Genomic DNA, 23,921 nt, shown 5'->3' on the forward strand with positions numbered 1-23,921 from the left:
TTGACTGTCCTTGCTGGAGAATTTGTTTGTTCTCCAAGGTGGGATTCAGTTCTGTCATGTCATCTGCAGAGATTGTGTCTTGCCTGGTCAGCCCCAGATCTTGGAACGCAATTAGCTGCTGCACACAGCTCAGCGTGGCTGTCTCTGTGACCCCTGATCCATAAGCATGGTGTGTGGTCTGTTCTCTGCCCAGGTATTTCAAGAATTTTTTTGATTTTATGTGGGTTACCTAATGCTAGGAAACACAAATGCTGCAGGTTTGTATGTGTTTAAAAATGTATTTGTCAGACATTCCCTCATCTCTCACCAGTGCGAAGGAAATGGTAGTCCCTCTGCTTTTTACCTCTCCTTGACTGCCTAGTTTAGGCTTGTTAGGAAGAGTAAATGAATAAGAGCTGAATGAATCTGAAAGGGGAGTTAGACAAACAGACTTCTCACTGGCGAAAATCACAGTGGCACAAGTTCATGGTTCTTCGGAGCATACAACTGGCAAGCATAAATATTTTTTTATGGCTTCGTAAGCGAAGTCGAAGACCAGAGAACACCTCTGCAGAGAAGTAATTTTGATCTTTCATGCTTCAGGTATGAAAGAGCTACAGGAACACTGGTGAACACAAACACAAAAATGCTTGCAATTTAGCTAAGTACTTACACATGAATTCTGCACAGTGCAAGAATTTTGCCAGGACGTTTACATCAGGAGAGCTTCCGATACAATATGTAGTATTGTATCCTATATTGTAGTTCCTGTGACAATGTAGACACATTGGATCTCAAAACAACACTGGACCCAAAGGAAAACACCTTCCGCACACAGGATTTGCCTTTATGCACCGTGTTCTGCAGCTTAGCTGGAAAAAAAAAAATTATGCTTAAGAACTGCTTTCAATCACCCAAAAGGCCATGTTTCATGATAAAGCAGCTGGGGAAAGTGAAGCAGGTTGAGAGATAAGATCTGGCAGGATGAACATACTGGGTCTGGCTCATATGATAGGGCAGGCTTGGGGTGCAGTGGGAAGGGAATGTTGCCAGGTGGTTGCCAACACAAATTTAACTCCACTAGGAGCCAAAACCGGGCCTTACGTTGGTTTGGACTACTGGGGATGCTTTACAGTATGGCAGTACTAGCAACAACTCTTGGATGTTAACACCTGTGGATGTTGACAGGCTGGGTTAGTTCATGTACACGGGAGAGTGTTGCTCATGTTCTCTTAAATACAGGGTTCACCAAAGTAACTGTGGCCTCTGGAGGAAAAGCAACCTGCCCCACATCCCAAACCAAGTGCTTGACCAGTCCTGGTGCTCTGGGCATCAGTCTGTCTTTTCCCAAAAGCAGCAGCATGGCCCCAAGCCACCTACAGAGCTGTCTGGTTGTGACTGGCCAAATCCAGCCTGCTTTAACAAAAAAAATAGTCTTTACCAAGACTGAGGGCAGGCATCTGCCAGGACTGCGGGACCAGACCCCAAAACCGGGAAATGAAATATAGCTCAATCAAAGGCAATGGGGAAAAAAGTCACCTGGAAAGAGTTAGCCATTCAAAGTGGGGGCAGGGTGGAGGGTACACTGCTTTAATCTTTTTATTGTATAAAAATTTTGTGACTGAATTAAAGCCCTACTGTTTGGACTGGATGATGTTACGTAATTCTCAGAAACGAGAGCAGCTGGCCACGGTACAGATACCTCCTAGTGAGCCCTGCAGTGCACAGCACATCATTTACCAAGGCTGTAAAAAAACCCCACATTTATTAAGGGGCTTGGGAGTGAAATTTGACATGCTGGCTTGGCTTTTAGCTGTCTGGATTTCATTTACAGCTCCTCTCTTTCATTTTCCACTAAAATAAATAAATAAATGAAGCTCTCTTTGCCCACTTTCCCTCACTGCTTTTTGGCATGCCTTTGGGTAAATCCAGTGCAGAGAGCCCAGGAGTATTGATGCTAACCTTGTAATGGGAATGTAACTAAACAAGCAAAGGTCCTGGCAAAATCCACATTCAGGAGGATCTGGAACAGGCAGACAAATAATGGAAGTATTAGAAATCACCTGATTGCTGGAAATTCCCACTCTGAGGAAAACTGAGAACAAGACATGTTCCTGAGCCCATCAAATAATGTGAATTTTACAAACATTTATTGCTATTTCCTGATCCTTCCTCATCCTGCCTTTCATCCACCTCTTCCTGCCAGCTGCACCATCAGATTTGCCATTTCTTCCTTGCCTTTGCCTCTTTTCTTTCCTTGTGTAATTTGGGGGAGGAGGGGGGCAGAAAATTCATAGTTTTGGGGACTAAGTTTTGCCATTTAGCTACAGGACAGATTGTGTTGCTCATGCAGTTGCCAAAATGGACCCTGAGCTCATCCTGGTGTTCTTACCCGGATTTGCACAGATGGAAGGTGACACTGGCTGTGCTTACACATCCCATCCTGACCTTTCCACAGCACTCATGTCTGACAGCAATGGCAGTGTGTTGATCATCTACTCATAGATTATGTGGGTGAGGAATAGCTGCTGTTATTTTTTCATCCTCTTCCCCAGAGTCATTAAGAGCCTTTGGAGAATGTGTCCTGGATCAGCCAATCAGCTGTTCTCCAAAACCTGTTGGGACCCAGGAATTCTGGCCCTTGTACCACGAAATTTCTCATTTAAAAATAAAACAATAACATTCCCCCTTTCCCCAGTTTATTCCAGTAATACCATCTACAGTTAAGTACTTAAAATATGTAGCTAAACTTTAAGTAAAATATTTTTTAAACACATGCAAATATAAATACTTGTAATGTTAAAGAATTAAACCTGTAACTTCAATTTTGAAGCTCCTGAAAAGTGTATGTGGTAGCACAGGGGATAGAAGGAATTTCAATTCTTCCACACTTTGGAAATCAGCTTAGCTTCTTATATGCCAAATTTTATTTAACCATCCCTCCCTGCAGTACTTGCTACCAGAAACATGTGAATGTTTGGCAGCTGTTTGCTGGACTTTTATCCCTGTATTTGGTGTTTTAGGACTTTAAGAATGGTCTGACACTTTGCCGTCCCTATGCTGGCCGACAGCTGCTCACCCAGCAGTGTGCTGGGCTACTAAAGCAAGTGCAGTGATCAGTGCTGGTGGGAGGACCCTGGGAAGTGGAATGCAGCTTTTGGACCTCCCCACAGGCACCATGCCATGCATGAGCTGGGCCCGCCACAGTGCTTACTGTGGGTTTGCACCCTGCCTGTGCTATTGCCTCTTTCAAAGAGTGCCTTTTTTCCTCCTGGCTGAAAGATCCTAGCAGATTTTGGAAGAGCAGCTAGTACAGAGGGGGACATATGTGCCACCATCCAGCATCAGCTAACTGGGTGCTGGTAATTTGTCACTTTGGTATTAACTGGGCAGGATCCGAGCAGCAGAGTCAGAGAGCAGCGTCAGGAGGGCAGGGTCCCAGCAGCACACTGGGCAGCACAAGGAAAGCACTAAGGGCCATATTCCAACTCTGGAAGCTAACACGCTGGCTTCAGCGGGAGCCATGTGAATGTAACTGCTGCCAGAGGACAGGCCCCAAAGTTTAGTATTCCTCCAAATGAAGTATAAAAATAATTATGAGCTTAGCATGCAAAACTTGGGTCCGAATTCAAAACCATCTGGTGTTAATGGCCTGAAGCGAAACTTCAGACAAAGGTTTCATTTTACTTATTATTCATGAGAAAAGCCCCTGGCCAGCGACTGCAGCTTTGCTTATTACTGATAGAGTTTAATACCTGCTGCCTCACTGAGGGGTAGGGGGTGCAGAAGCCTGATGCTGCTCTGCTTTGATTTCAAGCAAGTGACACTGAGCAAAGATAGTGGGATTGCTTGGAGCACACAGAAGAATTAAGAAGCTCAATATAATATTTATCCTCTCACCATTTTCACTAAATGAAATTTAATCTTCCTAAAAACTCCTGCCCAAGAGCTTGTTGAATAACTGTACTCTTAAGACAAAAAGGTTTCCATGCTGAAATTAACTCCTACTGCTACTTATCCATGAGCAAAAAGCTTTGTTTTGTTAAAACAAATCTCAGCTGCATACCAGGTCAGAACTGGGTGGAAGGACTATGTGGAAAGCATGTACTTTATTTTCAGTTCAACTGAAATTTTGCAGACAAAGCCTTCCCATGCCAAATAGTGGGGACAGATGTTCTAACTCTGAACAGGGAAAATGGAAGACTGTGGCATGGTGAAGTATGTTGATAAGGAGAAACACAGAGATAGAAAAAGTGGCAAACAAGATCTCAGGCTTTTCTGACAAGTCCAAGAGAAACTTCTCTGCTTATTAATGTTTTTGATGGAGACTTTTAGACACTGCTGTGTGGTCCAGAAGGTGTTACTCACTAGGCATGAGAAAAAGTTAGAAATGACAGTGATATTCAGCCTGCTTCTGTGCAGACATTCTGTGTTTCCATTAAAAATTTTAGGTCAAAACTCAAATGTTCCAGGTGGGAAATTTCTCTTCTCTGCTTTTCTGTATATGGTCCAAGTACAGCAGCTTTAGAAGACTGCCAGGGTTGTGTTTCTGGATCAAAATAAGTTTTCAGCAAAAATACAGTTTTTTTTTCCAGGCAACCACCCTTCCCCCTCACAAAAACATGCCTCCAAAACAGCAAAACAACAAAAAACCACCCAAAAAACCCCAAAAGCAACAACAAAAAAAAGGGGAAGGGAGGGGGGAAAAGAATGCTTATCTTGCTTATCTGCAAAGTGCCCTGTAACCATATTGCCACAAAAGGAGCAAGAACAGTAGAAAAGAGAAGCCACTTTAAGAATCTACTTTCCCACTGCAATCTCATCTTCCTAGTTTTGCCAGCCATTCTCTCATACCTTGATGTTTGATGCTAGACTCTCTCCCCTTAGGGCAGCTTGTTGTGTGGAAAATGCCAGTTTGCAGGGCTCTATAGCAAGTCCTAATCACTGCATTCATACTGAGATGTTTATCTGACCCTTAACCTTCATGTCCACACTGGTGGTCCTCCTTGATGGTTTGGAACAAGTTTTGCAGGAGGTCATCCTGGGCAGGGCAGCGTGGTAGCTTGCTGCTTATTTGCTGTAAGTTGTTCCATCTGCATGCTACTGAAGAGTTTGCTCTTGGTTTTCTTGCACATTACCTCCTCTGAGGCCTTGGACTTGACACAGAAATTCCAGAGGTAAACTTTTGGTCTGTAAGGTGCAGAATGTAACCACACTGAATACTTTTTTTCTCCTCCTCGTCTCTCTCCCATGACCGTCACTCACTGGGAAGCCTGTTCTTTTCTCTACTTTTATTCACGGAGCTGTGACTTACATCAAGACCCACTGGGAAGGGAGCACCCCCATGTCAGCACCAGCCTCAGCTTTACATCATCATTCAGCTATCACCTTTGTCTTCTCCTACAGTGTTTGCCAGAATCCTGAAGGCTCCTGAATCCCAAAACATCACCTTTGGGTCCGTGGTGACATTGCGGTGCACGGCGACAGGCCTTCCAGTCCCTACTGTCACCTGGCTGGAAAATGGGAAAGCTGTAAGTGCCTCTTTTTCATGCTTTTGGCCCTGGAGGACTGCTATCAGCCAGAAGCACAGCAGGGCTGGTAGCCAGCACCAGTGGTTTCTATTCCTTCCTAACTTAGTATCTTTTTGTGCAATCTGGTTGAGTCCATCTCATCTCTCTGCTGCAGTTTTCTCCTCTGAAAAAACATTGTCCCCCTTCTCCTGGGTGTTGGTGACTTCATTTGTTAATCTGAAAGACCAAGATGAAGAGTGCTTTAGGCCCTTTCAACCTTCCTCCAAGACAGAATTTCTAGGACTTCATTGTGTATTTCTGCACCTATCTTTCCTTTCCTTTTTAAATAATGTGGTAACAATAACAAGTCAAATTTGCGCATTTGATAAAGTAACACAAACCAAGGAGTTAGACAGAGCAAACCATCTTGAGGTAAAATACCTGTGGAACACCATTACGCACAGCATATTTAAAGAAGAGCATAGACCCGAAATTCTCTAGACTGACCTAGGTGATGTGAAATATGTCATCAATTTATCCCTTGCCAGAGGCATGTTCTTAAGAAAGGCATACGTTCTTCAGCAGCAGGCACAAAGGGATGCAAATCTACTGCATCTCACAGGAAAGACTCTGTGGTCCAATGATCCTGACCACTTAAGATATGTACTTGCTTCAAATTTGTCTGGCTTTCATGTCTGTATGTAGGCTATTGCAATGCCTTCACTTCAGTGACCTGAAGAGCTGCTTGACACCTAGTATTGCCTGTGTGGGAGTGAGGAGGGTACCACAGTCACGGCAACTCTGCAGCCCAAGCCTGCCATGGGTTTCCCCTAGTCTTCTTGTGCTTATGGTGAACATGTTTTATACTCTGGTCTTTTGACAACTTTTTTAAGGATGTGAGCCCCAAAGCATGACGCTATGGAGGCAGGTGGAGTGTCTGTTGAATGCAGGCTGGCAATTTGCCTCTGCTCTTTCTCACTGACACCCTATCAACCCCAAGTCCTTCTGAGCAAAGGCTGATCCGGACTATTCCTGTGGAGTTGCTTGCTCAACAGGACTAATAAATCCCCTTGGTTCTTACTTCAGGGGGCTATCATCATCATGGTTTGTGTCTTCTCTTTCTGTACATTAAAACACGTTATTAAGACCCCGTGGCTACTCTGCAGGCTGCCTTGCTTTCCTTGCTTCCTCTATACCTTATTGTGTCCTTCAGTCTGATTAAGGTTAATTTTCTATATTCCCTCAAGGTTGCTAGGCAGAGCAGCAAAGAGATCAGATCAGCCTGCTGAGACACTTGGGTGCTTGGTTTCTGACAGTATATAATTTGAGGCAACAGTAGGCATTTATTTAAGACTTCTTCCCCTGGGAATTAAACCTTTTGCAGGAGTCTGAGGTGCCTGGCAAGAACAGCATATTTTCAGAGCACAGATCTGTGCTCTGCTGAGATCCTAATGCGTGGGTCCCACACAGAACTGAGGTGCATGAGATGGTGCTCAGCACCTGCTTGGGGCCACTGCCTGACTAGTCATATCTGTTCTGCCCCATTCCTGTCTGAATTCCTGGAATTCCTCCCAGTCCCAGGAAGGTAATGCTCCAGATTGCTTCACTTTAAATATGACAAGGAAACCTTAAAAAAAAAGGCAGCAGGAAGCCAGTGGACTGGAGATGGTGAATCTGAGGGCTGGCTCACAGTAATGGTGAGTCATTTGAAGATGCAGCATGGCTGTGACATTATGGTCTCTGAACACCAGCCTGTAATTGTCCTGAGGCTCAAAGAATGGGAATCTGCTGAGCTTATTGAGCTGCCCTGGAAGAGGAGGATGGAAACTCCTCTGTGCAGCAGCTGCCTGGCCTACATAAATAGAAACACAATTCATTTTCCTCCCGCTATGCACCACGTGGCATCATGGACCTTATAATGTAGTTTTCCACACATCCAGGAATAAATGAGCCAGATGTGAAGATTTGAAGAGGTCTCTAATTTCCTGGTAGCTGAGGTGATGTTTTAAAGGCTAAAAAGAGAACTTCTGGAAACAAAATCTCAGGAAATGTGCTTGAAAAGGAAAGGGAATCAATTAACACAAGTGAACGTCCTGAGGTTTCCACTAGAGAAAAAAACAGCTGGCCAGTGTGGAAGTCCTAGGCACCACTACCTGTGATTTTCCACTGCACAAGGTGCATACTGCTTGTATTGCTTGCAGTTACCTGAGAAACCTCTTCCTCCTGTGTCCCAAGCTGGAAGGAACAATCCCAGTTTTCCGTGCTCAGTGGGCACAGTCCAGTGCTGCCAGAACTGGTACACCTGAGGAGCAAGCAGGGAGAGAAGACTGGGTTAGCACAAGCTGCTCAGGGCAAGCAGCTGCCTATCCCACTAAGATGCTGGAAAGCAGGGGCGGCCCATAGGAAATTCCTCCTTCCCACTGAGAAGGTACCTGTACCATTTTAGTGCTGAATCATTTCTAGGGAGAAAAAGACTCTAGAATTAAATTTGAACAGCACTGTAACAAAAGAGAAATCTGTGAAAAAATATCCCCTGAGCTCCCACCCCCTTGAATGAACTTCATGTTATAAGGCTGAAAATATCCCCTGTCCCTGCCTTTGCACAGCAGCTGACACACTTCTTGCAGTACTTACAAACTGTGCTGGTCTGATTATTTAGTGATTTCTTCCCATGAACATTCTCTCACCACAACTCCAAGCTGAGCTTGAGTGAGGCAAAACAAATATATTCTTTCCAGCATTTTCTTTTCATAGAGAATCCAATCTGCTTACAAGACATGTGATACAATGTTGATGCATTCCTTCTTGCTTTTTCAATTATCGTTGTCAATACCTATGGGTATTTCACTTCACTTAAAGATCTCATTGGAAGTGCATTTTTACCAACCTCCAGGGAGGTCAGATTGATATCTCTGTCTGAGTTAGATGCATAGGCAGAGTGATTTGCTGGGACAGATCCAGGGAAACAATCTGCAATGTCCTTAGGTCAGGTCACACCTACGGGATCCACAGGCGACGTATCTCACTTGAATTACATTTGATGCTTCCTATCAGTATGAAGGTTAGAGCAGGCAGTGCTCTGCTTCCTACTGCCTTTACAAGACAGAGTTTGAATGTACCATGATCTCCTACTTTAATGAATGCCATATCAGCAGGGAAGACTTGATTGTAAATCAAGCCCAACGCACCACACTCAGCAGGCTTCAAGTTCATTTAACTGGGAATTTCTGATCTGGGAAAAGAGCTGGCCAAAATTAGCCCTAATCATTGTATTTGCAGCCCCTTCCATATTTCCAGTTGTGACATAAGTAAATCTACCAGATATCTGCTGAAGCCAGAGCCAGAGCACTTTTCTTTGCTCATGACTGCTTTGAGAGTATGGCAGTGGTTACATTAATCCAGAATCAATGACTTCCAAACTATTTTCTTTTCTTCCTCTGTATAGCGGATGTTCACAAAGTCATCTTGTGCTCTTCCTTGCTAAGGCATGAAGAGGCAAACAATCTACTACAAGAAGCCCTGTAGTAATCAGCCAGCTCAATTACATAAGCCAAATTGTGACTATGACCCTCTTGAACTGAAACCTAATTGCAAAAGTATTGCTGAAGTGTGAAATAGGAGAGATCTTTTAACATTTATTTTTACATGTGAAGTCAGCTGTTAGGAAAGCACCAAAGTAATGCCAGCAGCTTTAGCTCTCCGCCACTTTTGTCTCCTTGCCACATCTTCCTCTGCTAATTTAGATGCTTGGGGCTGTGTCTCTTAGATTTTTCCTTGGTTTGCTTGTTTGCCTTTTTGCTGGATATATTACTGCACTGGGCTTTCACTCTTTTAGGTTTCTGCAGGGTCTGTAGCAGAAAGTGTCAAAGACAGAGTGGTTGATTCCAGACTGCAAGTGTACGTCACCCGACCTGGCCTGTTCACTTGCCTCGCCACAAACAAACACAGCAAAACTTTTGGAGCCGCAAAAGCAGCAGCAACCATCAGCATTTCAGGTATGCAGGGAAAGAAGAGGCCATTCATTTTTTTTAACCTTTCCTGCTGGGGAAGAGGAAAGGGGTGTGGAGTACTCTGGAGGAAGAGGGGAAGCCTTGGAGAGCTGATAGTGTGCAGGGGCCTAAATTTGAGTACAAGTGCATCCTCCACCAGGCTATTTCCTCATATACTCTTACACTTTGGAGACTGGAATAGCTGTCATTTCCTGAGTGTTTGATGCTGTCTTGTACTTTGTGTCCCAGAAGCACACTTGGTAAGTTCATCCATGTGGAGGAAGTTGTGGTCATGACCCAGCGTTGGTATCATCTAACAGCAAAGTGAAAATATCTTCAAGCAGTTCAGCTTCACAAGGGGTTGGCATCCAGAAAGCAGGATGGTTGCTGTCAGAGTAGTACCCTGCCTTCCCTGCAGTTATCTCTTCTCTCAGGGACATCTCCCAGATGTAAAAAGGATTCTCCAAAGAGGAGAAATATCTCTGTCAGAGCTAAATAACAGCATTTGGCACACAGAGAGAAAGGTGTCAGCTTGTGCCTTCCCTCTTTGGACAGGGAATTTAGTTAGGGGAAAGAGGGGGAAAGAGGAATCATACAGGACATGGGATGGTAGCCCTGGTACTGCTTTTAACCAGGCAGGCACCTGTTCATCTCTCTGTGCCTTAGCTTCTGCTTTCTTGAGAAAATAATCATGCCCTTTCTTACACTGGGTATTGAAACCTAGCAGGAAATTCTGCCCCATAAGATGCTCAACACTTGGTGCTGTATTTCCCATCCACACTTCTGCTTTTACCCAGGCAAGTCTCTGTCCTGGAGAGACAAATGCAGTGGAGCAGACAGGTGCTTTGGGCTGGTGTGAGAAGTTGTACTCCTCCAGGCTGTGTGTGTTCAGCAAGAGGAGCACCCCTCTAGACCTGAGCAGGAGTCTGCCTTGGCCTTGTCCCAGCTCACAAGGCTCCCAGGACAGAGGTGTCCTGGCCCTTGGCTGATGGCCAGTTCCTCCTCCGTGCGTTGGCACAGCCCAGCTCCCTATGGCACTGCAAGCCAGGGCCACTGCTGTGTGCCAGCGCTGCATCTCCAGCCCTGGCTTCTCCTACCTGTTACAGCTGCTGCCTGAAGTAAAGGATGTGTACATGGCTTAAACAGAGGATGCTACCTGCTGGTTACATAGGATCCAAAGGATCAGGATGAAAGTGTGGGTTTAGGATGCAAGAGTCTACTTCAGCTGGCACTGCCATCAACAATCCACTTCCTCCTCCTCATTCCTTCTCACTTTACAGTATTCAGTGCTGCCTAATGTTTCTCCCCCACAATAAGGTACAAAAAAGAACAGAATTAGGTGCATTTTTTTTTCAGACAGCTTACAGTTCTCAGACACATTTCCTAGCATGGAAATCTTAACTTACGCATCTCAGAGGGAACAACGTCACTGATGTCTTTTCCATTCCTTCTTTCTTCTGGTTCATCACAATTCCTGGATCCTGGTGCCTCTTGGCAGAGTGGAGGTAAGAACGACTTTCTGTGGTTTGGTGGAGGCTCCTTCTGGGCCAGAAAGGAGCATGATTAACCAAGGGATTTGGTTAGTTTGGCTTAAATGAAAGGATAGGGTTTCTGGATGCCAATTGTGCAGATGATGTTCACCCGAAGGGATCACTGAGCTCTTTCACAGAGACATAGTTGGAGACTGAGCTCAGGTAGATAAGGATGGTTTTGAGTAAAGCCAGCAGTAAGGATGTTTGAAATATGGTAGTGGGCAAAATATTCTGAAGTAAATTCTATTTGGTTACAGATCCACAGTTTCACTTGACCTTATAAATTTTCACAGCAAAGTTTAACTGTAAGTTAAACTCCTGCCTGTTCACAGGTAATAAATGTAATTTGGTTTGGTGTTCAACAGATTAGGGCAAGAGAAATTTATATTTGCTCCAAGCAGAGTTATGGATGAGTGAAGCCACTTACATGTGATGAGAAATGCACTTCTGCTTTGTAATTTTTGGAGTACTGAAAAATTCAGCTGTCTTTTTCTTTTTAGAATCTTACCATATTTCTACATGGTGCACTGGCAGATCAATCTAGAAAGAAAATGAGAGTGTTAGCCTGGGAGATGGGCTGGAAGCTTTTGGCCATCAGAGAAAAGAACAGAGCCTGGGAAAGTCTGAGCAAATGGCTTTGCCACTCTGCTGACACAGACTCCCTGCAAAGGCTGTTGTCTCCATCACAGGAGCTTGCAGGATTGGTTCAGGGAATTTGTAAGTGATTAAGTGACCACTCAATGACAATGGCAGACTTATGCCTTACACCTGCACCAGTGCAGGTATGACAGGCATGGGAACACAGATCGAGAGCTCAGCCCTTCTGTCCCATAGATGTTCTTAACATTTGCTGTAAGACATTCCTTTTCTGTGACAAGTCATTGTGAGAAACACGTTGTTGCTACTTCTCTGTTGCGACTTGGTCTGTCTCCTCGCATATTTTGGAAGAGCAAGGGAACATAATGTTAGCACAGGTGGCTCTTCTCAGGCTGTCTCTGCAGTCCCCTGAAGTCAGCAGCACAGCTACCCCATGCACACCTGTCCCTGCATTTGCCTCTGGGGCACAGGAAGGATGAAACTTTCAGATTAAGCACAATGGGAATCATCAGGAAAATATAAATAACATGACCCCTGCCATGCCAAGAATAGTTCTAGCAGGGTGCTGCTCATTGCATTGCTTTGGGGAAACCTGCTGTGTGCTGGGGAGATGTCATGGGCTGTGAGACTAGTGCAGAGTGCTGGTGGACTCCTGTGTCACGTGAAGGTGTGTCCATGGAGCCTGGGGTGATGCTGTGTCACAGCATCACTGCCATTTTGGTAAACCTCAAGGGATTGGTGCCTTCCTGTATTTTTCATCCAAGCGACACAGAAACAGAATTAAAAAAAAAATTCACATGGAGCCCAAAATAGAGCAGCTAAAACAAGGCCAGGGAGTGTCATCTGCAGAGAGCAGCATCTGAAGAACAGAAATGTGAGCATCCTGTGTAATCCCTTGTTCATGTACCTCCAGCTTTCTGAAGAAAAAAACAGCAAGAAACCCCACAGTCAACAATGGGTGATTATTTGGACAAGGGAAAGAAATAAAAGGCAAAGATACAAATAGCTCTGTTGACTGCTCCAAATGGTTGGCATGTTGTGAATTGAACTCCCTGACCCCAGTTACACTGACCAAATGAGCAGTGGGGACAGCTGCACCCAGCCCTCCTCCCTGCCCTGATTTGGCCATCCCCCACACACAGGGAGTCTGTTTTCCCAGCTTTGCCTCCCATACCGAGGACACTGCATCCCACGGGCTGCCTAGGCAGAGGGCAGCTCCTCACCCACCAACCTTGCTGCTGTTGGGTGATAGTGGGAGCTACTGGAAGCATGGCTGACCTGTGCATTGCCCTTACCCTGCTGCTCCCTTATGACAGCCACGGAGAAGAAGGGCGGGGGGGGAGGGGGGTAGACGTCCCCTTCTAGATGCAAAAAACATGGGAAAGATAAATAAATGGCCCTCAAAGGAGATGACCCTATTGTGATTTTTATTGCTCTTGCATAGCTCTGTCTCCATGTATGTGACAGGACTTTGCAAAGGGGGATATGTGGTGAAGAGAGAAGATGCACCTTGCAGGGAAGAAAAACACAGAAGCTTGTGCCTTCCTCGTCTCTGACTCCCCCAGCTAAACATGTGGAAGAGGGGTAGGGGCAGGGTCAGGAATGGTGCAGGAGCTGAGAAAGGGCAGGCAGGAGTTTGGTCTGATCTTGTGAAAAATTCCCTGGCACAGGATTGTGTTGAACTAACCTGGCTCCTGCTCATCGAGTCTATCTTAAATTAGACTCTACCTCTTGTTAGACAGCAGAGCAAAAAATCCCAGGTTATCACAGGACTGCGGCAAGAAGCATGGCTGATCCCTACTGCAGGGTAGCAGGAAAGTAAAATATTTTCCCATTAGAGCCTAGGGGCAGGGTGAGGGGTCATGCTAGGTCATGGTTCTACGTGATCGCTCAGTCTTTTGTCCACTTATAATGTTAACAACACTTGGTCAGAACCTCATCCCTGCAGCTCACCAGGGATGACACCAGGGTACCTTGCAGAAGTTTCATTCTTGGGTTAAATTAGCTGGTTTTAGTGGTTATAAACTCTACCATCTCCTCTGCCCTCTGTTAGCCTTACACATGCCACTTCATTCAGAAAGAGAGCCATTGTGCTTGTGCAGCTGTTTAGGGCTGTGAGCTTACTCTGTGTGTGTACTCTTGTCCTCAACATCAGGCTGTACAAGGGTGAGGCCGGTTACTGCAGCACGTACAGAGGTGAGGTGTGTAGTGCTATCTTGGCGAAGAATGCTCTTGTTTTCTTCAACTCCTCGTATGCTGACCCAGAGGAGACCCAAGAGCTGCTTGTGCACACTGCCTGGACTGAACTGAAAATGGTGAGTTCATTCTGCCAACCGGCTGCTGAGTCTCTGCTGTGTAACTACATCTTCCAGGAGTGCAATCCCTCGGGAGCTGGGCCAGCTCCAAAACCAGTGTGCAGGTAAATGAAGAAAAAAATGCTCATATTTCACTTTCATTTCATGGGGATGTGTAGGCAGCAGGGGAGTGGTGAGGGACTGTCCTGGCTTGCAGTAGCAAGTGAAGCTGAGGGAAACTGTGCCCTCTAGCTTTGCACGGGTTTTCCCTTTGCTCTCTCCTCTGTACACACAGACTGATTCAGCTTTCACTGTGCTCATTGCTAGGGTATGGTCTGAATTCCAAGTCTAGACTTCTATGTTATATCAGGTATTTAGAGGACAGTGTTGAAAAGAAATATCGATTTGAATTACATAAGTAGTTTCAATAATTAACATATCATTATCTGTTAAATGTTACTAGTCCAGTATGTATGTATTATTACCTTAAAAAGCAACTGCTTCTTTGAAATTTTGAGTAAATTTGGCTTCAGAAGATGCAACAAATCTGGCCAAGGCAATACACCAATCATTTAGCACTTTCTGCTATGACAAAAATGTGACAAAAATGATGAGACCTGAGACATTCCCTGTGTAATTGTACCTGCTAAACCAAAACTCCAATGTGGTTATTGTATCCTTCTATATACAGAGAAATGTGCATTGAAATTAGGCTGACAGGGACCTTGAGGAGTCCAAAGCATCTCTCACTATAGCTAATCTACTGTTGACAAGTATTTGTAAACACATCCCAGTGACAGAGACACTGCTCCCCCACTATGTAACCTCCTGAGCTGTCTTTCCCTCATTCCTTGTCCTCCCACCTTAGTCATGGAGGCAAGTTTCTTCCCTTCCTCTTTTCAGTGAGATCTTACATCTTCCCCAGATTCTCTGACTAGAATAAAACAGGTTTTCCCAAGCTCTTCACATAGCTTTTGCTCTTCTGTCCAGTCTAGGTTTTGTTATTTTTAACCATAATGGAATTATGATTGCTTGGTGTACTTTGCAAAGGACAGCCCCACATACATATATCAGGGTGAAGCTTTCTTTTTTCCTGACATATTCAGCCCCTAGTCATTACCCATTTCACATTTGGGCAGCTGACATCCCTGCCTAAAGTGCAATGCTTTGTTCTTGTCTTCCTTGAAACACATTTTAAAACACTATTCAGATCTGTGTTTATTGAAAGAGTAGCCCCAACTCTAGTGTCTCAAATGAAATACAAATCTTTTCTACAGATATGGCAGGCACACTGCTAGTTGGAATTGGGCCAGATGTCTAATGGCAATCATTTCTCCAGTTATGTAGGGGCTTTTTAGGACAATCAGCAGCATGTTGTTTTTGTAATCTGGACCTTGTTGGTTGCTTCTCCTTTAATATCTCTAAAACAAAGGCACAGAGGAAAATCCCAGTATGAATATTGACTATACATTTAGTTTTCTATTTGGTACCTATGCTGCAAGTATTCCACCATTGACACAGTGGTGGCATATATCCTATGAAAGAAGTTTATATGGAACTATCCAGATATAATCATGCAGCCAAGTACTAAAATCTGCTTTTAGCTGGTAGGCTCCTCCCTGCCACCTCATTGTTCTGGTCTTTGTCATTTTGCCCTTAAATACATGATCTCTCTTCCTTTTTTCAAGATGTGTAACAGTATTTATATCTCAGCCACATATGCACAGCACATTAGTCAGCTGAGGGTTTTGCACAGTGCTCTACAAAGAATATCAGTTAGATCTGGGCCTTGCTTCATTTACGCCTGCTCATGAGTGGCCCTGCAAGACCTGAACTCACAGTGATTTGACTGAAGACCTGTACTTCTGGGGCACATCTGAAGTCAGAATTATATAAATCAACATAAATATGCACTTGATCTTGGTGCACCTGAGCTAACAATTACAGCATTTGCAAATATGTCTAGATGCTAATGGGCTTGCCTGTTGGTTTTTATTAATTATTCCTCCCTTCTCCCCCGAAATTTTATTGCAGCTTTCTTCATAACAAAAGTTCTGGAATAGTATCCTTCCCAGTTCCTGTCCTCAGAGCACATCAGCTGGACAGCAGTTCTTCCAAAGGCCAATACTCCTTTTGATAACTCAGACATCTAATATAAACTTCTTAATGGCTGAGAGAGGTCTGGGGGCTCTTGAACACATCTCACATGGTCTTGGCTACTTTCCAATTATCTTAACTACTTTTCACTGACAACTTTATAGCTTTCTGCAGAAGCTGGCTAGACTACACAAGTTTTCAGCTGAAATACTTCATGAGTAAGAATTTAACTCTCTCAGATGTGGGAGAGTTCTCCCAGATTTTGAGGGACATATTGCCCTCGATGTATTTCTATGTGTTTTTGTCTTATTATTTATTCTCTGCACCAATTTCCCTCTTTCCATGTCGGTTTTTTTTTAAATGTTCATTTGGTTTGGAAGCTAGCTAGCAAGAATAACAACTGACAGGCTGAGTAAAGCTTTATAAAATTAATCAGGGAGTAAAACAAGTTGAAATGAAACAGAAGAAAGCCACAAGGGAAAAGTTTCACTTAATTTAAGTTTAGATGCAAATTGATTAAAATGAGAGTTCTTAAGGGAAAGTGAGATCTCATAATTCTTGATTACATCTGCCTTTTGCCACTGGCTGCTATTGCAACAGCAAAAGAAACACCCTCAATTTCTTTTTCAATCACTGCTGATAGGAAGTGATCAGGCTGCAGGGAACAGTCTTGTGTTGGGGAAAGTCTCCCTTTGTTTGGGTCTGTGTGTCCCTACCGTCTTTTAAATAATCTCTTGTGGTCCCTAGAAACACTACTGGCACACTTGCTGTCTTCTGCCATTGCTGTTCTTTGTCCATCTGTCATTTACATGACATAACGTTTCTAATAATAATCTGAAGTAATCTTTGCATATGACCTCAGCAAGCTCTCACTGCTCAGCATCAAGTGTTACAACAATGGTATGAACCCAGCTAGAGGTGACTGACCATCCCTCCCTCTGGCTGCCTTACTGTTCTTCCAGGGTGCAGATAACTTTCCTTTAACCCTGGAGCAGACAGCATTGCAGAAGAGTGGTCTTCTGTGTTTTGCAATCGAACACCGAATAAAGGACTTATCTAAGGATGCTCAGGATCCAGGAATGAACAGACCTAATTCAACCCAGATCTCCCAAGTCTCAGCCAGTGCTTCAAAAGCAAGTTTTGCTCATTTCCCTATCTAAATATTTCTTTACTTCACAAGGTCATTTCTGTTCCACATGTTGTTTAGCATAACAAAGACAAATTTGCCATCTGGCTGCATTCTGGCTTCCATGGAAGGGAGGAAGGAATGAACCAGGACTTGCTAAAATCAAGCACAGAGCAGCTGGGCATTGATGACTTCAGCCTACTGAGTTGAAGGGCACCCACTAATGTTGCAGAAAAGCTGTTGCTCTGGTAGAATTCCCAATGACCTCCATCCTCCAGGTACTTTAGAGGGTTTGCATAGTTGTTAGTCATTACTGAAACTCATGCCCATCTGCTCTTGCCAAAACTGTTGTATAATTAAAGAAATTGCATAAGCCCACCAGGTGGTGAATTAGGCTAAATCCTTCACCACAGACCCCACAAGTACATTTCTCTTTCTGCATCATTGTGTGATGGTTGGAAAAGTTGTGGATCTGTGAAAGACTTCAGCTGAGCTGTGCAAAAGTAATCTCTGCACATGATCTCAAAGCTGGTTTTGTAACTCAGGCTCTCAAGAATTGCTACATAAATAAGCAAATCACTGATAAGTTGTCCAATACAACAAATACACAAACTTCCCACTATGGTGTGTTTTCTTTTTTTTCTTTTTCTTTTTTTTTTCTAGTGCAGGTATTTCTGCCTTGCCCTTCTTCACAAACAATTTCTCATATAAGACCCATTTAAACATCTGAAGCACTTCTTGTCAGTGAAAGTTTCACACTTTTAAGGAGGTAATACACTAGGCAGGAGACAGGCCACTTTTTTACCAGGCACTGTAAAACTTTTACTGCAGATAGCTACAGAGAAAAAAAGGATTTAAAATTTTCTGTAGACAAAATAAAAAAATTGTATTAGTGATTAAATGAGAATAGAAGTATATACAAATGTTTAATAGAAGAAGATTAAGAATTGCAGCTCATGTCTTGCTTTTAGTAGATGATACTTCAATGTGTAATTTAGAGAAGCCAAGTGAGATTTTTAGAATATACTGAAAAATTCTAACTCTAGAAATGAGAGAGAGACTATTTACAAGCGTATGTAGCGACAGGACAAGGGGGAATGTCTTCAAACTGAAAGAGAGTAGGTTTAGGTTAGATAATAGGAAGAAATTCTTTACTGTGAGGGTAGTGAGACACTGGCACAGGTTGTCCAGGGGAGTTCTGGATGCCTCATCCCTGGAAGTGACCAGGCTGGACAGGGCTTTGAGTAACACGGTCCAGTGGAAGGTGCTCCTGTCCATGGCAGGGGGTTGGAACAAGATGATCTTTGATGTCTCTTCAAACACAAACCATTCTATGATTCTACGATGTTTATTAGTAGAAGACGTCAAAAAATCTGTAGAAAAAGATAGGAATGAACTCCTCACAGACTGGTGTGTGTTGTGTTTTGAGCATAACCCTGCTTCATTAAAAATACAGCTTTGTATGTTTCCTAAAGGAAGCGGTTGCATTTCATACAGTTTCCTTTATGGTTTATGGGCCAGAAAGACTGGCTTTAAAGAAGTGTCACCCCATTAATGGATTTCTGTCAGCTTGCATAACCCCTGTACATCACTGCTAAGTGCAGCTATTTTTATCAAGCCATTGACTTGACAGCTGTATTTCACTGTTTTTTGCAAAACAATGTAGAGAGAATTGCCTTGCTGTAAAGGATCTCTACTGCTTTAAGGAATGGCTCTCAATGGAGGAGAACTCTCAGAAGGGGATTTACAAGCCAGGGCTGATGCTGCTCACTCTTCCTGAATGCAATAGGCTGCCCAGCCTGCACCAAAATCCCAGCTCCTGCACCCACATCCCTTTCTTTGGTAAGGTGGCACAGGCTGCTTTGGTAAGGTGGCACAGTCTGCTGACTTGTCCAGAGACCTGTGTTCTTGATAAGGGAGAAGGGAAAGACAGGATCCGTAATTTACAACTAAAGTAAAAGGCAATGGTGGGTACTGTCCTGTCAGCACCTGTGCATGGAATTGTGACAGCTGCTTTGGCTGTTGGCCTCTCTTGTCCAACTGGGGTGTGGGAAAAATCCCTCAAGTAAATAAAGCTTGGATCTTTATTGAGAAGATAATAACAATCTCAAAAAATGGTCCTAATGATAGCAAAATTGCCACTCAGCTGCTTTTGCAAAGAAAAAAGCTGTTTAAGCACTGCTAGGGAGGGGACTTTTTCCTGTAACATGCTTCTAAGTAAGCATCCAGTAATACCACATCCTGGACAATCCCTCCTTACATCTTGTCTTATCTTTTTACAGATTTTAAGAAGGAGAACATAACCAGTAAGTAGACTGCTCCAGACTTTTTGTTTTTAGAGGTGAACACGATATTCTTCATTGAAGCTGCCATTTGCACAGAATTTTTGTGTTTTCTGCTTGTCCTGGCTGGCTGAATTCAGGTTATTATTGCTGGGGAATGTCTGGGTTTCCACATCCAAGGCATGGGGAAACACATTTCCAGCTCTTCAGAGGTTGGGGAGACCATGGGCTGGTAACTTTTTATGAGAGAGGCATGGTGGTTTTAGGTGGTACCCTTCCTTCCAGCTGTTTCCTTTTCTTTCTACCCATTGCTTCTAGCTCTGCTCTACCCATATTTGTATTTCTGATACTGAGGTCATCCAAGCCTTATATGTTAATGACATGGTTACCTATGTCAGGCTGGTCTTGAAATACCTTAACCTTCCAGTATTCTCCTCAAATCACTTCTGAAGCCTGGCTGTTTCTTGTATGACCCTCCCATGACCAGTGGTGAGACCCAGACATCCCCTGCGGTACTGCCTTGACTTCTGTCAGGCTCCTGCCCTGCTGCTGCTCATGGCTGCAACACGCACACCCAACTCTTCCACTCACATGAAACTGCAGTTTCAAGCTCAGCCACTGAACTTGCCTCACTGGAAAAAGGAAGAATCTCTCTCCTGCTATTTGTTTAAGCAGGTGAGGTCTGCAGATTTAGCAGTGGCAGGCACCTTCTTCATACAGAGAGAGGGAAAGTTAAAAAAAACCCAACAAAACCCAAAGTAAAATCAAGAATTTTGGGGAATATTCTTTCATGGAAAAACCTTGGCTCCACCTGGCAACCCAAGCCCTAGGTGCCCAGTGATGCATACATGGAGAAAAGGGCTTCAGCACCTTGTGGGCCCAGTGCCTACAGCTTGCATGCGCAGCCATCCCTGCCCTGGTGGAGGGACCACAAGACAGGGGTGTCAGCATATGTGTGGAGCATTCATGGGATGGCTTCAGCCTCCCCACAGATGTTTCAGTACATATCCTCTGTCTCCTGTGTATGCATGACCTTTTTTGTTCAGCTTCCACAGCATTTTCCCAGAGTGGCATTGCACAGACATGCAATATTCAGTCATGAACCAGGAAAATATAACAGTAACATTTTAGCAATATATCCCCCTCTTTTTTACTTTAGAGCCACTGTTGTGTGCACAAGGGTTTGTTGAACATGAACTGAACTGTTTTCTAGCTTGCTATCAAATGATTCATTAATGCCCAGATGGACCAGCTATATTATTCCCTCTGTCCTCATTGTGGCAGGACAGTTTATGAAAGCATCTGCGTTTCCAGAGCATGAAGGATTCAGAGGTTGTTTCTCAGTGTTACTCTTGCACCTAGAGCTCTCCACACTGATCTTTCAAGGTGTCCCACTGACATTTATTTCAGATCTGTGCAGAACTCTTTTTCATGTTTATTACTAGCTGTGTCATGAGGCATGTTTCAGGCATTGTTTTCCTTCCCTTTGAATGCAAAACAAACTGCTGGGCTCAGGCACACAAGTATATTCCAGGACACTTTAACAAAATGTTACATCTCTGCAGAGCTATAGGTGCTGGTTATGTAGGGGCTGCTATCTTGTTGCAGATGTGAGTCGTAAATGCTATTTACATATCAGTCAAAGAAATCCACATTAGAGTATTTTACTTCGAATTTGTGATGGGTTTAAGTGTTCTCATAAAGTCCACATCATTCCTCTACTGAAGTGTTTGGATGCCTCAGGGCTAAATGAACTAGATCTTTTGTTTAAGCTCACTCACCTGGAGTTAACACTTTAAAGGCAGTGTTTCTACCTACTTGTGTGTAGTGTCTGCTACCTGGTAAAACTTCAGTAACTTGAGTCTATCATGATACATAACTGCAATCCTGAGAGCAGTGGGTGATGCAAGAGGAAAACAGCAGATAGTCGTGATGGTGTGTTGACTATGGTCCTCCTACATGAGAAGGAGTACAATCTCCAGACACATAGCCTTGTGTCAAATTTGGGTCAACCCTTATGCAAAACTTTCAAGAAGATGAATAATATTTGCTTAAAAAATAATAATTTTAGAACATATCATGTTTCCTCTTGTTCTTCTTTTTTCCTGAGCTGCAAAGTTATGAACATAATAGAAAATAAAATTATGACAAAAGTATTTGCTGGTTTGTTAATTTGTCTACCAAGGCTAACAATTCAGTGCACCCTAATGTATGCCATCAATAGAATGTTAGCCTTGGCTCAGCTGAGTTTACAGAATATTAGCTACTATGAGCTGAAATGCATAAGGCTGCATCTCCTCTGCTCTCTTTCTGCTTCCTAGATTATGCCAGCATGCATTAAACTCTCCCATGAGGACAGGTGCATGTGAGCACATATGTCCTATGAGGACATTTATGCATATTCCTGTAGTAAAATCTCAAGATTTTCTGCCTAATTTTTCTGCATCTGGAACAAGTCCTGTGTATGCAAAGTGACTACACTATCTTCATTATAAACAACAGTTTTATACTGATACTATTCCTTCAGGTCATAGTTGAGATCATACTTCAGGGTAGGGTTTCCATCCATGCTGAAAACCATAGGCTGTTTCCAAATAATCAAAGAGGATAAGCACTGTACAGAAGAAGGAGGAGGGCAACTTTATGAATCCCAGCTCCCTGCTACCAATCTGAGGAACATGAGTGTCTTCCTGTTGGTGCCCCAGTAAGAATTCAGGCTGTGAATCACAGAACCAGTGCTGCAATTTGCTTTCTGCCTTGGTTTGGCTTGGATGGGTTCAGTGTGGTTCTGCCCTGCACTTTCTGCATGGATGTGCTGTGAACTAGGTAGTTGCAGCTCAACCATCACAGGCACATAGCCTGTTTTCTCAGTCTGAGAGAGCTCCAGTGCCCTCTTTGAAGTTTTATCAGATTTGATCCTATGTATTGAGTGCAAAATCCATTAGAGTGTAAAGAGGAGGCTACCCTGCCTGTGTCATCTAGTCCTCTGTGTGCTTCAAATCTGATGCTGTCAGATGCTCTCATGTAATGACATCAACTTTATTGTTGTGAGTCTCTGCTGCAAGACATGGTCTGAAATGCCTTGATCCCATGCTTTTTTTTCCCCTCCCAGGGACTTGCTACAGTGGCAATGGCCAGTTTTACCAGGGCACAGCCAACATCACAGCATCCGGGATTCCCTGCCAGAAGTGGAGTGATCAGGTGTGCATAAGTGTGAGATCCATCAAATGGAGAGCTGTGCTCGAGGTTTGCTTTTCCAAGGAGCTTCCCAAAGTCAGACAGCCCAGTCTTAGTGAAAGGGATGAGCAGGGCACAGGTTGCCTTCATTCTTGAGCTCACTGGCGTTTTACAACCTCATCATATTTCAATCTGCAAGTTCCGCTTCCTGTATCAAGATGCATTGTCTGTCATTTTGGCAGGTGACTGAAAGTCTGTTTCAAGAAAGGCCCTGTCTTGCTTCACTCCTTTGGGTGTTTTTTTCATTTGTTTTACTAATAATAGCAGGCAAAATTATGCTGAAACACTAATACAATTTGCTTCCTTCCCCAAGGCTCCCCACTTGCACAGGAGGACTCCTCAGGTTTTCCCTGAGCTGTCTGATGCTGAGAATTACTGCCGCAATCCAGGAGGTGAGAACGAGCGTCCCTGGTGCTACACAAAGGATCCAGCTGTGACCTGGGAATACTGCAGCGTGTCTCCCTGTGGAGATGGTAGGCAACTGGAGTTTATAATTTCTACCACTGTGGTTGTTTTGTGGCCATGCAAGGTGTTGGCATCCTGTGTACACCAATCTGTTTTCTGTCTTCTGGATGCAGCTAGTTCTCGGTCTTCTCTTAGATTCACTCAGCATCTTTAACCAGAAGGTATAATGTGCCCCTTGAAGAGGGGAAAAGGAAGATGGGCAAATTGAGCAACTTGCCCTAGGTTATATAAATGCCAAAGGATGAAGTGAAATTTCCTGTGGTATTCTGAAAAATGGATTTGTCACACTGTTTAGAAGGTAGGGTTTCAGGCTGTTTTCCAAAATTGTTTAGTTTAGGGTGATTGTTTAAAATCATAAATAAAATGATAATGAATGAAGTAAATGAAGTAGAAATAACCACTCCCACCCCCAATTTTAACTAAAAATAAACATAAAAGAGATGGAAACATCTTTGATCTTTGATGTTGAAATTAAGTCTTCCTGTTATTTCTGGTTCAAAGAAAGACCAATTTTTGAAAGATATTTCATCCAAGATTCGCAGTTTCTGGATCTCAGTGCTTGGACATAAGACTGCACTTGGAAACTTCCTGCAAGGAGAACAGAGGTTCCATGAACATAAGTGACCACAAGTAATTTTCAGTTTAGCTGGCAATTAAGATGAAGAATTTAAATTTCTTTCTGTTCTCAATCATTGCATGCATTTTCTAGAATGTCTCAGAAAGTACTCAGGAGGTAGTTATGTGATTTTTTTTCCCTAATAACACAGCCAAGTGTGTTTTGAACTGGTTTTCCACATTTGCTCCATAAAGGCA

General features: G+C 43.6%; 1 protein-coding gene across 1 annotated transcript in view; it reads left to right on the plus strand.

Annotated features, from left to right (window-relative positions):
• Positions 1-23,921, plus strand: part of MUSK (muscle associated receptor tyrosine kinase) — a 57,957-nt gene that overhangs the window by 20,002 nt on the left and 14,034 nt on the right. Inside the window, exons 6-13 of the mRNA XM_008629204.2 lie at positions 5,386-5,510; positions 9,325-9,484; positions 10,977-10,983; positions 13,763-14,026; positions 18,791-18,966; positions 19,407-19,430; positions 22,519-22,607; positions 22,957-23,116. Of these exons, the coding sequence (XP_008627426.2) occupies positions 5,386-5,510; positions 9,325-9,484; positions 10,977-10,983; positions 13,763-14,026; positions 18,791-18,966; positions 19,407-19,430; positions 22,519-22,607; positions 22,957-23,116 (1,005 nt within the window). The remainder of the gene's footprint in view (positions 1-5,385; positions 5,511-9,324; positions 9,485-10,976; positions 10,984-13,762; positions 14,027-18,790; positions 18,967-19,406; positions 19,431-22,518; positions 22,608-22,956; positions 23,117-23,921) is intronic.

This window comes from Corvus brachyrhynchos, unplaced genomic scaffold (assembly GCF_000691975.1).
Source record: "Corvus brachyrhynchos isolate BGI_N302 unplaced genomic scaffold, ASM69197v1 scaffold90, whole genome shotgun sequence".
Lineage (NCBI taxonomy): Eukaryota > Metazoa > Chordata > Aves > Passeriformes > Corvidae > Corvus > Corvus brachyrhynchos.